The sequence below is a fragment of the Rhamphochromis longiceps genome, linkage group LG7 (assembly GCF_057381845.1).
Source record: "Rhamphochromis longiceps isolate RC_006_pf linkage group LG7, R_longiceps_female_GT1.1, whole genome shotgun sequence".
Lineage (NCBI taxonomy): Eukaryota > Metazoa > Chordata > Actinopteri > Cichliformes > Cichlidae > Rhamphochromis > Rhamphochromis longiceps.
This window is the reverse complement of record NC_140563.1, coordinates 13,859,679-13,876,098: the sequence shown is the minus strand read 5'-3', so window position 1 is coordinate 13,876,098 and position 16,420 is coordinate 13,859,679. Positions and strand designations below refer to the sequence as shown.

Below are 16,420 nucleotides of genomic sequence, written 5' to 3'. Positions count from 1 at the left end.
TGGCGCTGTAAAGTTGACACCGACCACTTCAACTGGTGTACCAAAGAATTTCATTGATACTGTTTAATTAACTAAGTCAGCTGATAACCAGGTGCTGTAACCACTGCTGCGGTTTGTTAACAGGAGTTTATACAGTCGCTGTTACAAAAACAGCTAGGTTTTCTTACCGTCTTAAACCTTCATTTGCTTCTAAGCAGATTGGTCACTGGGGTTTCTGGAAGCAAAAAGGACAAGGCTGCAGTTGCTGCCACTTTACCGCAAGATGTCACCATGTGCAACACTTCGCTAATGCTGCCTTTCAATGCCTATGTGAAATTGTATTACTGGCTTTTAAGAGGAAGAAATACAAATAGAGTATCAAAAATAACAACATCAAACTGAATCTAGTTAATTAGCAAAAACAAGAAAAGCGTGAAATTACAGATGGGTATTGCTGCATCTAGTAAAGCCGTGACAGTCTTATTTAACAACTGTTTTGTCCGACAGGACGTGAAGGCACATTAAACCCGGACATGACAGCACAGGAACCAAAGTTTGGCTAGTAGCGGTAGCCGTAGCTGTAGCACAACATCTCTGCTGCTTTTCCTATCCTAAATAAGAAGCTTCAGGAGGCACTTTATCCTGTGTTTCAACAATTTTGGCGTTGGTATGGAGTTGTAGGCTGAATTTATAAACGGAGGTAATTGTCTTAAAATTGTTTTTGTTACTCACCTGGGGACATAAACTGTTTATTATGTGGGATACACGCTTTGCCTCCAAAGTGCTCTTTGTAGCGGCTAGCTAGGAATAACAAAATCATGTTACAAAATTTCCAGAAACAGTGTGTTGTTGCGGACATTAAATACCGATCTGTTAATAACTGGCTGCGATTAATGCATTGTTGTAGTCTACTATAAAATTGATATTTTGACCAGCTAATACTACCTGCTGAGTTGTTAAGTGTATTGAATATAGTGGTATTAAATGTTAAAAGATGAGACAGAAAAGGCCAAACGTGTTGGCAATAGAATTAGTACAGTAAACTCAAGGTACCGGAGAGCGAATAATCAAATAAAAAAAAGCTTTGTAAAGCATCCTTGTGCTGTCTGGTTTCTCTCTCAGTATTGAGGAATGGTCTGACTGCAGCAGCAAATATGCTTAGCCGTCTGCAGGAGTTAAAGAAGGAAGAGGAGACTCTTCTAAAAATCAAAGTCATGCTACAGGACCAACTGAACAGGTTAAAGGTCAGTGCAAGCTGCAAAATACAAGCATGCAGGAATTTGTGTACATACCTGTAGTTTATGTCCTGTGTGCTTCTTCTGCATTTCAGTTTGAAGAGGGGGCCCTGAAGTCTATTATTAATGCTCAAACAGAAGAAGGAACCTCTCAACGCTTATCGCCCGAACCTGAGGTAGATCTCTGCACCAGGAAAGGACACAACACTGGAGACTATTACAATCGGTCATTTGCATTCATATACAAGACCAAATAACTGTGTTTCTCTAGCAGTAATTTGCTTAAGGGGAGCACAGTCATTTAGTCAGAGTGCATCTAACTTTTTTATCAGTAGTTTATATTTAGAGAGGTACTATATGTGTCTTGGGAAATTTGTCCTTTTTGTTTTAATTCAGTAATTCAGAGGCTGCAGAGTGGGATTCCCTGAAACATAAACTTGTTGCTTCTGCACGTGATTATGATTGATTTCATGGTTAAAGTGAGCAATTGATGATATTGTCTCAAGAGATTGCACCATCAGCCAGACAGACTCACACTGACCCAATCTCTTCTTTGCTTATTTTTCCCCCACCCCCACACTTTTGCACAAAAGTGTTGTATGATGTCTGTGTCTGGTTATGACAACTGGTTGTAAAGTTTTCACCTTTCAACATCAATTCTTTTCTTTTTTGTTGTTGAATGTTTCAGGTTGAGGTTAATCTGGATGATGAAAGTGAGATTAATCGAACCAAACTCCTCTTGAATGCTGCGGCAGATTATGATATGGAAGAAGAAGAAGAGGAGGAGGAGGATGAGGAGGAAGATGAGGAGGGGGATGAGGATGACAACGAACTCGGATTTTTGCCTGAAGAGGATGAGGAGGAAGAAGATTACTGAGATCCATCAGTGTTAGTATTTACACCACTGAAGAAGAACATGAACAGATGCCTGTTATTTGTTCACCTGTTTTGTATTATCACTGAAGACGTTTTATTTATTTGGGTGGAGTAAGTAGCAGTGTAACAATGTCCGGTGCTAGCAATATTTCCTCCTTTGCTGGATTTAAGGCACGTCACCAGGATTTCACACCATGTTAGTCATATGTCAAACTTTGTGGGAAATCTGCTGCTGAAATGCTTTGAGGCAGTGTTATGAGAAACTCATGGCTTTCTAAACATATTGTGTATTTTCGGAGAATGAAAGCATCAACCCACTTTGAGAATTAGAAGGTCTGATGTTGAGATGTGTCTGTTGATGAAAATGTATGGCTGGGCCATATAAGGAGATAGTATGTCTGTATTATGTAAGCACAAAATAAATGTTTTGCATACATTTTCACCAGCCTGTTTTTTTACAGTGTACACTTCAAGATAATATCTGTGTTCACTTCGTGTCCTAACCTGACCCGGGCAAATGGGTAGTGCAGTGCAAACACTTTCCACGAGAAAACCATTCAGCATTTTCTAAACAGTTAAAACAATACAGCGAGCCTCACAATAAGGTCAGCTTTCATCCTGAAAGCAGGGACAGCTCTGGAGAAGGGTGGTGCTACAACAGGGAATGTATAATAGAGATTGCACAAATAACAGCTGTCTACAGGGTCTGCTAGTCCAGGAGAGAGCTGCCATTCACCCCAAAGTCACTGCGCAGACCTGCAAATGCCTTGTTCGTAAGGTTAACAGGTAACAAATGGGGAAAAATACTGCAAGGATAATATTTTTTTTAAACAAAAGTGGGGGGGGGCAGCAGAGATGTGAACATAGGCAGAAGTGTGTAGAATTAGTATGCAGGCACATTACATTTTCAGGCTGTATTTATGCTTTGCCATATTTCTGTTTTCAATTTTTCATGCTTACAGTGCAGTATCTTCTGTTTTGCAATGATGCTCCTGAACACCTGGAAATTATTTGCAAAGATAACTGGGTTTACTTTTAAGTTAAATTTGCAAACAAAAGAAATAGCAGCAATTGTAAGGTCCTCTTACATTTGCCTGTTTGTGAGGAAAAGTTCATCCATTGTTGTGTGATTGTGCACTGTAAATATATCAACCTCTCCAACATTAGCTTTGCTTACAGAGGTGAAACCGTAGTTTGAATGGGATCTGTCTGCCTCAGCAAGATGAGCTCACAGACCATTGAGTCTGAAAAGCTCCATTTGGCTTTGCATTATGGACGTGGGACCCCCCACAGTCCAGCACATTGGATGCTTCCAGACGACTTGGTGATAGTTTATTGTTATTATACCAATTTTACACAGGTTTTATTTGAAAGGTTTGCAAGCATGTGTGCATTTTGGCTTGAATATGACATGTTTACTCCAGACCACGCTTCTTTTTGTCATTAAGTGTTGGTGCTGAATGCTTCTCATCTGTATTTAGGTGGTAGTGAGCGACTGAAGCAGAGTGAGACACGAACTGTGCTGCAGGCTCAAAAGTACCATGCTGCCCCGCTGTGCAGTCGGTGTGTGCCATGTGCTTATGTTGGTGCTGTGTGTGTCTGCGGCTGAGGACTTCGACTGGACAAAGAACCACCACGGCTCCTTCTATTATGGCACTTTTCCAGCTGGTACACACAGTTCGTTTTGTTCAGTGGGGTTACATTTTATTCTTTTTGTATTTAGTGCCATTAGTCCTCCTAAACTGTGATCGTGTAACCCAGATCTGCTAACGTTTTGTTTTTCAGGATTTTCGTGGGGTGCCGGAGGTTCAGCCTATCAAACAGAAGGAGCCTGGGACAAAGATGGAAAAGGACTGAGCATCTGGGACGTGTTCAGTCATAAGAAAGGCAAGATCCAACAAAATGACACTGGGGATTTCTCCTGTGAGGGCTACTACAAAGTCAAGGTAGGGCAATCAGGTGTGGTGTGTCTGAGGTGTAAGGAGAGGAAGGTTTGTAGTTAGGACACCAAGTAATCCAGTGTATGCCTTTTGTGCAGGATGATATTTCTCTGATGAAGGAGCTGAGGCTTAACCACTATCGTTTCTCTATCTCATGGCCTCGACTCCTTCCCACTGGCATAAAATGTGGGTAACTGATGTTAAGCCTTTTGATGAAATAAACTGGCAGAATGTGGTTTTATTTAAAAGTAATCCATGCTAAAACACTCTTTCCAGCTGACCATGTAAATGAAAAGGGAATACAGTACTACGATCACCTGATCAACCACCTACTGGAGAACAAAATCACTCCGATTGTTACTTTGTATCACTGGGATCTTCCACAGGTTTGTAAGCAAAATACAGAGAACCCTCAACTTTGTTCTTAATAACTTTTTAAACAATATGTTTCTTTTTTTTGTTTGTTTTTATAGGTCTTGCAAGAGAAATATGGTGGATGGCAAAATATAAGCATGGTCAATTATTTCAATGAATTTGCTAACCTGTGCTTTGAGAGATTTGGCGACCGAGTCAAGTACTGGATCACTTTCAACAATCCATGGGTACATTTACAAGAAATATTTATACAACAAATACATGCACAAGTTTAACTCCCGTCAGCATTAAAAGTATTGTATTTATGCACATTTATGCACATGTACCAGTCTGTAGCTGTTGAAGGTTATGAGACGGGGGAACACGCTCCTGGACTGAGGCTGAGGGGAACGGGAGCATACAGAGCTGCACATCATATCATTAAGGTATAAGACGTCACTTTTATTCAATTACAGTATAAAAACTACACAGTAATTAATAAAGACTTTAAAGTGAAATGTGAAAAAATACTTTTTTCATAGGCACATGCTAAAGTTTGGCACACGTATGACACACAGTGGAGGGGGAAGCAAAAAGGTAAAGAAAATGAAAGTCAGCGTTTACCACTAAAAAGATTACATTTTCTAATTGCTGAGAGCTCCTGTTTAAATCCGTAGGTCTGGTTGGCATCTCTCTGTCGGGGGAATGGGGAGAACCGGTGGATATCAGCAACCAGAAAGACATTGAAGCAGCTGAGAGATATGTCCAGTTCCACCTGGGATGGTTTGCCACACCGATCTTTCATGGCGACTACCCTCAAGTGATGAAAGACTTCATAGGTATGTTAAACTGTAAATGCTCCTAAATTAGTGTTATTTATATAACAGGAATTAAATAATTGCTATTTGTGGCAATGTGCAGGGAGAAAGAGTGTCCAGCAGGGCCTCGGGACGTCTCGACTGCCCACATTTTCCCCTCAAGAGAAGAGCTACATAAAGGGGACCTGTGACTTCCTTGGCATTGGTCATTTCACCACCCGCTACATCACCCAAAAAAACAACCCATCGGGCCGTAGCAGCAGCAACTACTTTAGTGACCGTGACCTGGCTGAGCTGGTTGACCCAAGATGGCCTGACCCTGGTTCAGAGTGGCTCTATGCCGTGCCCTGGGGTTTTAGGCGTCTGCTCAATTTTGTCAAGGTTACTCATTGATATTTGTGCTACATACTCTTTACTTAAAAAAAACAAACTCATATTGATTTCATCCTCATCTAGACTCAGTATGGGAACCCAATGATTTATGTGACTGCAAATGGAGTCTCTGAGAAGATGTTATGCACAGAGCTTTGTGATGAATGGAGGATAGTGTACTACAAAGACTACATCAATGAGATGCTTAAAGGTGAATGAGCTCACATGTATTGAACAAAAAATGCAAAAATGTGCCCACTGTCTTAAATTGAAATTACTTTTTTGTAGTTATCAAGCTCTTTGATCTCTTTGTCACCCAGCTATCAAAGACGGAGTCAATGTGAAGGGCTACACTGCATGGTCGCTGCTGGACAAATTTGAGTGGGATGAAGGTTTCTCTGAGAGATTTGGCTTGTACTATGTGGACTTCAGGAACAAAAACAAGCCTCGCTATCCCAAAGCTTCTGTTCAGTTTTACAAACGCATTATCAGCTTCAATGGATTTCCCAATCAAAGAGAGGTGAGCAGAAAGGACTACAAAGCCCTGCCAGTCTGAGGGGTTTTTCATTACATGGTTTATTCTGATTATATTTGACTGTCTTGTGAACCTCCACAGGTTGAAAACTGGAGGCGAAAGGCAGTTGAGACGTGCTCTTCCAGCAATCAGCTTCTAGCTGCAGGTCAGTTCGTCTGTAACATCATTGACCATGTTCCTCACTATATAGGGTTGAACAACTAGCAGGGGTAAACAAATAAAGATTCTTGCCAAAATATGGAAAAAACAGCAAACAAACAAACAAAAAAATGTCCTAAAAATTTGAACACTATAACAATGAAAATAATAAATCTGTTTCTTTTCTTCAGCCATCTCAGAACATGCACGGACAAATAGTGTTAAGAAGAATAGTTGAAATTTAAAAATTGATTAGTAGAATCTGTTACAGGCGATCTGAGATATCTTCTTTGTTTGCCCCTCCAGCTAGAAGAAAATCCCAGGAACATGCAGAAATGCCAAAGGTTTGGCCTGTGCATGATGAAGTTTAGAACTTGAGGGTACATGCTTCCTATTTCTAACAATCTGATTTCTTTTTTTCTCTTTTGTCGCTTTGCAATTGTGTGTTTACAATTCTGACTAACAAGCTCCTGCGTTTAACACCTGCAATTAAACACAAGCTTTTGCTCCTTTTAAAAGAGCTTTTTTAACAAAAACTCGCAAACAGGCATAAAGCAAAGCGGTGCACTTCAGCCCACAAAGCAGAGATTAAAAATGTAACTGGGTAATGTAATAGCACCAATAAAGTCAGTGATATATCTGAGCTGAAATCAAAATTTCAAACATAAGCCTCACCTGCTTGCTGATGGCTTGTAATATTAAGTCATTTTCAGAATACTGCTTTTAATAGTCATCTGGTAAAAACACTGCTTTCTGAAATATTCCCCTGTAGCTGCATGCAGTTCTCAAAGGGTTAAAGTGCCATTAATCAACTCTGAGTACTTTCTCTTCTTTTATTAGAGGAACAGCGGAGTACTGCTGCCAATATTCTAAGACTTATACATGGTAAGGAATCCCTATGCTCTCTATGAATTAGACCAAAATTGTGATTCCGGGACAAATATTAACCCTTTGAGTGCTGTGCTTGAGCTTTCGCTTCACTGGCAGTGTTTGGACGATATAACGATGCCCATAAGTTTTTAATGAGTGTGTGTGTGTGTGTATGTGCTTTGCAGACCCTTTGACCAGCCACATGGAGATGGTGACCGAGATCGTTGTTCCCACTGTGTGCACACTCTCCATTTTGCTCAGTGCCATCTTCCTCATGTTCCTGCTGCGGAGGCGTAACTAGGAAGGCTTTCGTGTTTATACATCACAAGCATCGGCACACACACATATGCACACATTTAAAATGTAAGTGCATCACTTCTTTATTGGATAACGTGTGAATATAAATACATCATTTGAGCTGAACTGAAAGAACTGGTGATTTTTATCGATTTGATGTGTGTAAAGCGTTTTGCTCTAAAATGACTGGTTTTGCGTAGAAGGAAAAAGGAGTCAGAGTTTCTGATTAAACTGCTACTATAGGATACTGGTATTGCAAAGACGCCAGGTGATCTACTGATCTACTTTCATTTGGATACAGCTAAGTTGTTTGGCAGAATATTTCCTGTCTTTCCTTGAGCAGCAAAATGTGAAAATAAAGATGTGACTGGAAAAAACATATACACACACACACACACAAAGGACTGAAATTTGCTGTTGAGGGGTTAGTAGCATGTTTTATAAATTCATGCAAAGTTGACAAGGCTGCAGTACGCCATAGTGGAGAAGAAAGCAGGATCCTCACTGTCCCCATTCACGGTTTCATTTGGATAGTCTAAAAACAAAAGAATAGTTAAAGAAGAATATTGTTATCGATACTTTACTGGGGTAGTCACTTATATATTCAGTAAATAAAAATCACCTGTTTCAAAGATGACATGATCAACCAGTGGTCTGTCACTAAGATGTAAGGAGGTCCTGACCTCACGAGGACCATGACCACTGGACACCTCAACCCCCCACAGTATTGGGTGCTCCCTGTAGAGCACAAAGATGAACACAGAAAAACTAAATTCTGTGTAAAAAGAAAAGAAAGAAAAAAAGCCTAACATCCACCAATATATCCTTTGACTTTCAATAAATGTTTTATGTGGTTTCTCGCAAGCCGTTGAGATCTCTGTTTTCAACACTCCACATAATAGACTGCCAGAATTCTGCGGGCGTCACATTCAGGTCGACTTTTATGTGCCGTTCAGTCGAGATTGGACTGTGGTGAGGTTTACAGGCCTGACATTTTTGCTTGTTAAGTGTTTTTCCCCCGCCTTCGTCAGGTCCTTCCTGCATGTAAAGGTTTGCAATAATACATTGACTTTTGAACTAACATCCCAACAGTGTCTCGTTCAATTTGAAGTGTCTTGGAAATCTTCAGTTGAACCGTTGTCTTTTGGCACAAAGGAATAATTGGCTCTCTTGGCATTTGTGACAGCTCCTTTAAATCTGTCATGTTTGCACCTCAGCTTGAGGTGAGAGATTTAGATCGATAATATAACCGAAGCATGTTTAGTGTCATCACTGAGTTGCCAAAAGATTGATTGCACTTTGCAGTCTGCTAGCATTATATACTATTAGATGATTAAAAACCCCAACAACAAAGACGGATTAAAGAACTGAAATCTACAATAAATAATTGTTGCATATTTTCATTATCAATATGATTATGTCCACTATAAAAATGTCATATTCACAAACAATAAGGTCAAATATCCCAGTTTCACAATAAAGCAGGCAGTAAAAAAGGCTTGCATTCCTTACTTTTGGTAGAAATGACTGATCAGGGCAGGTTTGATTTGGAGTTTGAACTCGTGCTCTTCATCATAAGGTGACGTTCTGTAGTGCTGCAAACACAATCTATGTGACAGGAAAGGGGGGAAACAGGAGAGGGAATTGTTTATTTAAATACCAGTTTAAAAGAAGAAATACTTCTGCACAGTCACATATCACTGGGGCAGAAAAAAAGTCAAAAGATTTACTGCGTGAGAAGAAAGAGACGATCGTAGGGCAAACCAAGGAATGTGCTGCAGGTCACAATTATTTCCAGCAGATGGTGCAGTTTCCTGAGTCGGATCACTTGTTCCTGCAGATCAACCTCCGTGCTGAGGTAAAAACACTGTGGAGGAAATTACTCAGAGTCAGTACTATGCTGACAGACACTTGAAAAGAACTGAGAAACAGTGTAAAGCTTACCAAGTGGTTTAAAGTCGTCAGTTCTTCACCTAAGAAACAAACACAAATTGCAAATGGCCTATCATCCAGAGAGCATAACACAAACACAGAGTCAAAGAAAGAGCTCCAAATGAATAATTAAAGGTTACCAATCAGGTAGTTAATATAGTCTTTTCTCATCTTATCCAGACCCATCTCCAGCAGCATGTTGACAGGCGTGAAGCCTGTAAGAGACACATGTTCGATCTGCTGGTGGTACGACTGCAGAATGAGCTTGCTGAGGGAACTGCTGCTGTCTCTGTGAATCTGGATGATGTGAAACAAAAAACAAAAAAAAAATTAATCAATGAATTCATAAAATAACAACTGCAACATCCAAACTCATCTAACTCCAAGTTTTCAAAAGCGGAAATGTTTTATGTTGTTACCCAGGGTTTGATGTCACCATATCTTAGAGCGTCAATGACCAACTTCAGGCAGTCTCCAATGTCCTGATATGAAGTCACACCTGCAATACAAAGTTTTTTTCTGTCTGTTTGTAAAATGCTAAAATCCATCCCAGTTTCCTGAATGGAAGGCCTAACTCACTTTTTCTCATCCGAACCCAAAGCTGCTCCACAAAATCCAAATCTCCTCTTTCCAGGAACGAGTTGAAAATGGGAGTTTCTGTCTCAGACTTCAGCTTCGAGGTCTTCTGAAAAAGATGGAAAGGAAAAAAACCCAAGACTCTAGCAGATATATTGTAAAATTAATGTTTTAGTGATAATGGCTCCATCCTACCTCGGGCGTTCTTGCAGCCTGATCCTGCAGTGTTTTTGCAGTGTTCTGTAGCTCTGAAAGAAGAATTAAAAATGAAAAAATAATCATAAGTACCAGGTAGCATTACATCAGATTTACAATGTATTGATTCAGCAGTGCTTCGTGCCTTCTAGGTAAGCCTTGGTCAGATTTACAGGCGATGTGCTTTCCAGCGGTTCCATCCATTCAGTCTCACCAGTTCTCAAACCATCAGCGAGAGTCTGAAATAACAGGATTCAGATATATTTAGTTATTTATGTGGATGCTGGTAGTTGCTGTCATTTTAGATTACAGTGGAAGACAAACCAGTAGAAACTCCAGCTCCCTATACATCTCAAACATGGGACTTCTCATGTCTCCACTGGCAATTTTGATATTCTGCATAAAAAAAGATAAACACATTAAAAAATCAGTCTGTGTCTGTTCAGCTTCATCTGCTGGTACTACTTCCAGATACATGTTTCCCTTTTCTATTCATAATAGCATATTAATTAAATAGAAATATAAAAAGTAAGCTTTTTAAGGGAAAGAAGGGATTATTATAAGAGGTCATTATTGCTGCTCACTAATGTTGCTGTAGAGGACAGGGGTGGGGTCTCAAGAATACTCTCCACATGGCTCCATTTGAAATCCACAGTCACGCTGCTCTGAGACTCAATGGTGGTGTTTTCAACAACAGTGGAACCAAACAGGCTGAACCTGGCACTGCCTTTAATCCCCACCTAGAAGTATTTATCAGTGTAAGAACACGGGCATTCGTTCACACAGACAGACTTGCAAAAGAGGATGAAAACTGAAATACCGAGGATGGATGATGCCGTTTCTTATGCTCTTGCTTCAGTTCTTCTAAGGTTGTGAGGGATTGTTTGTCTGCAGTTGAACCTAAAAACATTAACATCAGGAAAATAAAAACAAGTGACACAAATACATACAAATCATCAGTAAATGCACTGATAATGTTTAAAAATGGGTTATTCAAAGAGGAGTGATGTTTCTAAGCAATACCTTTGGAGGTGATGGAATACAGTTTGACACCAGTAACTTTAGTGCCCACACAGACTGTTTCAGCCCCAAACCAGGTCGTTCCAGCAGGATCAGACATGTCGCATCGCACCCACAGAGGGTATAAAGGAAGGTTCGTGTCCTCAGCTGACATGCTGGCATTTTGAGATAATGTATACCAAGAGAGAAACTGTCTGTACAAAGAAGAAGAAAAAAACTTTGTCAGATGTGGTGGATTAAATATGCACATCTTACCAGCGCGTATTTCTTTTGCAATTAAATTTTAAACGTCTTAGCACTAATCACCTTGCTTTCATGACTGAAAGTGGCTGCGGTCCCATTTCAGTTTGAAGTACGTGGGCACTGTCGTTAGCATCATCAGCATCGCCGTCAGAAAGGTTTGAAGCCTCGGTCATTTGTTCGTCACCTGGATCGCTTATTTTTGAAACCTTAGTGAAATCAGAGCACAATTCAATGGTGAGCGACGAGGAGGAGACTGGTTAGTCATCTAAGCATACATTCAGTGTTTTAATATTCCTACAATTGGGAATTTTGGAAACACTACTGGCCCAGTTTCAGCTTGAAAACTCTGGAACTCGGGTTTTATTCTGGACGGGAAGACTTTTTGAGATCATGGAGTGAATGTGTGTCTGCATCCTTTTTTCCAAAAGTCTCTGCCCATCTAGACTAAAACGCAGTCCTGAACCCTGTAACAGTGAAGCTCTACATGCCCAGTTATCTTTCCATTATCTAAGGGCAGCATTGACAGCATCTGACCAATTAGAAACATTGATAAGTCTACTGTCAACGGAGTGAGTAAATTTTACAAAGGAAAACAAAACCAGGAAAGCCGGTAAAAAAGAAGAAGAAAGGAACTATGTACGTTAAGAGACTTCTCAGTATCAGTGCTCTATCATTAAGACAAGGGAGAATCTGGTGGACACATCCATTCATTTTCTACTGCTTATCCGGGATTTGGTCACCGGGGCAGAAGTCTCACCAGGGAAGCCAAGAGTTCCCTTACACTGGCCACCTCTTCCAAGTCATCCAGGGGTGACACCGAGTTGTTTCCAAGCCATCTGAGAGATATAATCTCTAGGTCTGTCCTGGGGGATCTTCTCAATAGGACATAAGATAAGATAAGATAAGATAACCTTTATTAGTCCCACACGTGGGAAATTTGTTTTGTCACAGCAGGAAGTGGACAGTGCAAGAGTTATGACGCAAAAATTAGAATACAATAAGAATAAATACAGTACACAACTGTACAGAATAGAATAAAATAAAATACTATATACAGTAGAATAAAATAAAATAAATATACAATAAGATAAAAATAGAATACAAATACAAATACTATATACAACTGAGTAAAAATACAACGATGACAGAAAGGATTATTGCACTTAGTATTATTGCATATGTATGGATGTGTGTGCTTGATCAGTTAAAGTCTTTATTATGGAGTCTGACAGCAGTGGGGAGGAAAGACCTGCGAAATCTCTCCGTCCCACACCGTGGGTGCCGCAGTCTCCCACTGAAGGAGCTGCTCAGTGCTGTCACAGTCTGCTGCATGGGGTGGGAGATGTTGTCCATCAGGGATGACAGCTTAGCCGCCGTTCTCCTGTCACTCACCACCTCCACTGGGTCCAGAGGGCATCCTAGAACAGAGCTGGCCCTTCGGATCACCCTGTTCAGTCTCTTCCTGTCCCCAGCAGAGATGCTGCCGCCCCAGCAGACCACGCCATAAAAGATAGCAGAAGCCACAACAGAGTCATAGAATTTCTTCAGGAGTGGGCCCTCCACTCCAAACGACCTGAGTCTCCGCAGCAGGTACAGCCTGCTCTGCCCTTTCCTGTAGAGGGCGTCTGAGTTATGAGTCCAGTCCAGTCTATTGTTCAGATGAACACCAAGGTACCTGTAGCTGTCCACAGCCTCAATGTCCATACCTTGGATGTTCAGTGGTTGCAGTGGAGAATGCTTGTGCCTGCGGAAGTCTACCACCAGTTCCTTGGTTTTACTGGCGTTGATCTGGAGGTAGTTCAGCTGGCACCAGTCCACAAAGTCTTGGGTCAGACCTCTGTACTCCTTGTCGTCCCCATCAGTGATGAGGCCGACTATTGCAGAGTCATCAGAGAACTTCTGCAGGAAGCACTGGGTGGAATTGTGGGAGAAGTCTGCAGTGTAGATGGTGAAGAGGAACGGAGCCAGAACCGTTCCCTGTGGGGCCCCCGTACTGCAGACGACCCTGTCCGACACACAGCCCTGAGTCCTCACATACTGTGGTCGGTCGGTGAGGTAGTCCAGGATCCAGGTAGTGAGGTGATGGTCCACTCCAGAGTTCACCAGCTTGTCCTTTAGAACCGAGGGAAGAATGGTGTTGAAGGCACTGGAGAAATCAAAGAACATGATTCTCACAGTGCTTCCAGCGGTCTCCAGGTGAGCGAGGGAACGATGTAGGAGGTGAATGACGGCATCATCCGCTCCAATGCCAGGCTGGTAGGCAAACTGAAGTGGGTCCAGTGATGAGCTTATTAGGCGCCGAAGCTGAGCCAGGACCAACCGCTCCAGGGTCTTCATCAGGTGGGATGTCAGAGCCACCGGCCTGTAGCTGTTGAGGTCCTTGGGGCTTGAAGTCTTTGGCACTGGTACAACACAGGAGGTTTTCCAGAGCTGTGGGACTCTTCCCAACCTCAGGCTCAGGTTGAAGAGGTGCTCCATCACCCCACACAGTTGGTCCGCGCAGGACCTGACGACCCTCGAGCTGATGCCATCTGGACCCGCTGCCTTCTTGCCATTAATCCTCCTCAGTTCCCTCCTAACCTGGGTGGTTGAGAGAGACAGGCTGGAGCCTTGTGTTGAGTGTGTATTGGATGCTGTTGTTGGGGGTGGGGGGGAGTGAGCAGGGTGAATAGAGGAGGTGTGAATGCCTAAAATACTTCAGCTAGGAGCCATCGAGAAGGTATCGTAGTCAGATGCCTGAACCACCTCAACTGGCTCATTTCGATATGGAGGAGCAGCCGCTCTACTTTGAGCCCCTCTCAATTGACTGAGCTCTTCACTCCATTTTTAAGGAAGAGGCCAGCCACCCTTCAAAGGAAATTCATTTCTGCCATTTGTATAAGAAACCTCATTCTTTTGTTCTCTAAATGTGGTGGATTGCAAATGTTATTTCATGAAATGAATTTTTAGCTGCAGCCCATGTGGTGTTTAACAGTCTGAGAGTAGGAATACATAAAAAATAGAATTCAAATGTAACAAATACAAAGAGGTGGCCAGTTTTGGAATTGTATATTAATCCTTACTGAACAATAATTTTCTTTTTAAACTGGTTGCAGCAAACAAGGGAACAAAATAAATAAAATCAAGAAGTAAGGTTTTACCTATGAATACATATTTCTGTCTGATGCTCATCAGGAAAAGACAAATACTTTAGACACTATTAAAAAAATGTAAATAACTTCTACTATCCACACACAAAGGTCCAAGGGAACTTGCAGGAATCCTGACACCTTTTCCCAGAGAACTGATTAGGACGGGGCAGCTGTGGCTCAGGAGGTACAAAAGGTTGTCAACTATTTAGAAGGTCGGTAGTTCCCGGTTTCTCCAACTATTGAACCTCGAGCTGCCCCATTCATCTCTGTAACTCTGTAACATGTAACTTCTGTTGGTGCTGTACTACTGGAAACTGAATTTCCTGAAAGAACCCACATGAGGGATTAATAAAGTTTCATCTAATCAAATCTAATCTAATCTAAGAATGTTAGTCAAGGCACTTTTATGAATGTGTGCGTGATTGGGTGAATGAAACTTGTAGTACAAAGTGCGATGAACACTCAGTTAGAGCAGAAAAGTGGATATAAGGATCGGTCCATTTACCACTGGTCACTATGTGGTGATCTTTAATCTCAAACGTAATCTGCTCCAGGGAAAGTTACAGGATGTAGATAGATGTTTTGGCAGAACAATCCTGTAAAGTCTGGCGAGACAAAACCAGTCTACGCTTTGTTCTTTAGAAAGGAGAGAAATGGGTTAATGTAAGAAAATGGAAAGTAATAAGTTTAGACTGCAAGTGAAGACAGTATTGTTCAACAGGCGGCAAGGTGTGGAGCGAGGGGCATCTTGAGATATGTGAGGTGAAGGTGTGGGGTGCTTACGTTTCCCCTGGAGAGTAATAAAGAAATTCCTATAAAAGAGTCCAATTAGTCTCATGCTTGTTTTCTGATAGAAATCACCATGAGGTCTGCAGAATAAGTTGCCATGGTAATGCACCTTGTAAAGACGTGAACCATCTTTCTCATGCCCTGAAGTTATATGAATAAGCACAAATCATTCTTTGCAGTACAGGCCTTTGGAGATTTCAAATTAAAAGCAGGTCCACAGCTTTTACAAAAGGCCTAAAAGGCCTTGAGATGTATTAGTAGTTTGGATGCTAGAGATAAACAAAGTAAAATGTTTTACAACAAAAGTCAGAGCCAGTCAACAGTTATTCCTGTATGTTGTGTCGCTATAAACACAACTAGGTAAAAATATTCCTAAAAGAGTAAAGTAAAAAAGTAGAATCTTACAAAGTAAAATTTTATTATTGGGTCTACATATTTACGATATGGTAAATGAGTCCAAGGACTGACATTACTCACAGCTTTTTCACAGACGAAGACGGTCTGGTTCCCACAATACATATTCACCGCAGGGATTCCGTCTCCGTTCATCTTCACTATTTGGACCTCCTCCTGAAGCCCAAAAGATATCAACATTACTGTAACAGCGACGGATGCATTGACTCACGACAGCTTACTTAAGAATGCACGAATTTACCTCATATATATACGGATCACTGCTTTCCGCATCCTGAAGAGAGCTGCAATCAACACGACAGAAATGAACTTTGTTTCACCTATCATTCTGAGGGTTAACTTTTTGTTAGAATCGCTATGCATCCAAAACTCACCGAAGAATCGTGAAAAACTCTTTAGCCCTAGATATAATCTTCGAGCACATCGCCAAATTATGGTCTGTGTATCCTGTTACAGAAGGAAGGACGTACATAAAACATACGAAAGTGGCTAAACGAGTTTAAAATGAACAAATCCGTTGTTGATATTTTGACAGTCGCGCGCTCGAAAAGCAGAGGGTGACGACATGGGGTCATAGGTGAACACACACTTCCCTCATAAAATAAATAAAATAATGAGATATAAAATAGATTGAAAATGTATCAGAAATACGAATATACAAGAAATTTTTTAATAAAATAAAAAAAATATTTGATTAAAAATAACG

General features: G+C 41.1%; 3 protein-coding genes across 6 annotated transcripts; 2 read left to right on the top strand and 1 right to left on the bottom strand.

The window, feature by feature from the left end:
• The first annotated feature begins 522 nt into the window (after nt 1-522).
• Nucleotides 523-2,529, top strand: snapc5 (small nuclear RNA activating complex, polypeptide 5). The gene is made up of 4 exons (XM_085412302.1): nt 523-679; nt 1,102-1,223; nt 1,310-1,390; nt 1,903-2,529. The coding sequence occupies exons 2-4, from the start codon at nt 1,134-1,136 to the stop codon at nt 2,089-2,091; spliced, it is 360 nt and encodes a 119-aa protein (XP_085268428.1). The 5' UTR covers nt 523-679; nt 1,102-1,133; the 3' UTR covers nt 2,092-2,529.
• Nucleotides 2,530-2,653: 124 nt separating this feature from the next.
• lctlb (lactase-like b) lies at nt 2,654-7,422 on the top strand. 3 transcript variants are annotated; one of them, XM_085412298.1, is made up of 14 exons: nt 2,654-3,758; nt 3,876-4,036; nt 4,129-4,216; nt 4,307-4,416; nt 4,504-4,632; nt 4,735-4,830; nt 4,927-4,981; nt 5,062-5,223; nt 5,306-5,583; nt 5,659-5,785; nt 5,895-6,094; nt 6,191-6,254; nt 7,088-7,132; nt 7,303-7,422. In XM_085412298.1, exons 1-14 carry the CDS (start codon nt 3,632-3,634, stop codon nt 7,416-7,418), a joined length of 1,758 nt encoding a protein of 585 aa, XP_085268424.1. In that variant the 5' UTR covers nt 2,654-3,631; the 3' UTR covers nt 7,419-7,422. The 3 variants fall into 3 exon arrangements, with proteins under 3 accessions (XP_085268424.1, XP_085268423.1, XP_085268425.1); XM_085412297.1 differs by lacking the exon at nt 7,088-7,132; XM_085412299.1 differs by lacking the exons at nt 7,088-7,132; nt 7,303-7,422 and adding an exon at nt 6,554-6,618.
• zwilch (zwilch kinetochore protein) lies at nt 6,113-16,286 on the bottom strand. Of its 2 annotated transcripts, none has more exons than XM_085412295.1 (18): nt 16,089-16,286; nt 15,956-15,998; nt 15,778-15,870; nt 11,444-11,586; nt 11,141-11,331; nt 10,938-11,017; nt 10,702-10,857; nt 10,442-10,513; nt 10,263-10,356; nt 10,118-10,170; nt 9,926-10,031; nt 9,766-9,845; nt 9,487-9,643; nt 9,359-9,387; nt 9,145-9,281; nt 8,927-9,022; nt 8,037-8,152; nt 6,113-7,949 (listed from the first exon to the last, which is right to left on the bottom strand). In XM_085412295.1, exons 1-18 carry the CDS (start codon nt 16,184-16,186, stop codon nt 7,861-7,863), a joined length of 1,833 nt encoding a protein of 610 aa, XP_085268421.1. In that variant the 5' UTR covers nt 16,187-16,286; the 3' UTR covers nt 6,113-7,860. The 2 variants fall into 2 exon arrangements, with proteins under 2 accessions (XP_085268421.1, XP_085268422.1); XM_085412296.1 differs by having other exon boundaries at nt 9,926-10,028.
• Between the last annotated feature and the right edge of the window lie 134 nt (nt 16,287-16,420).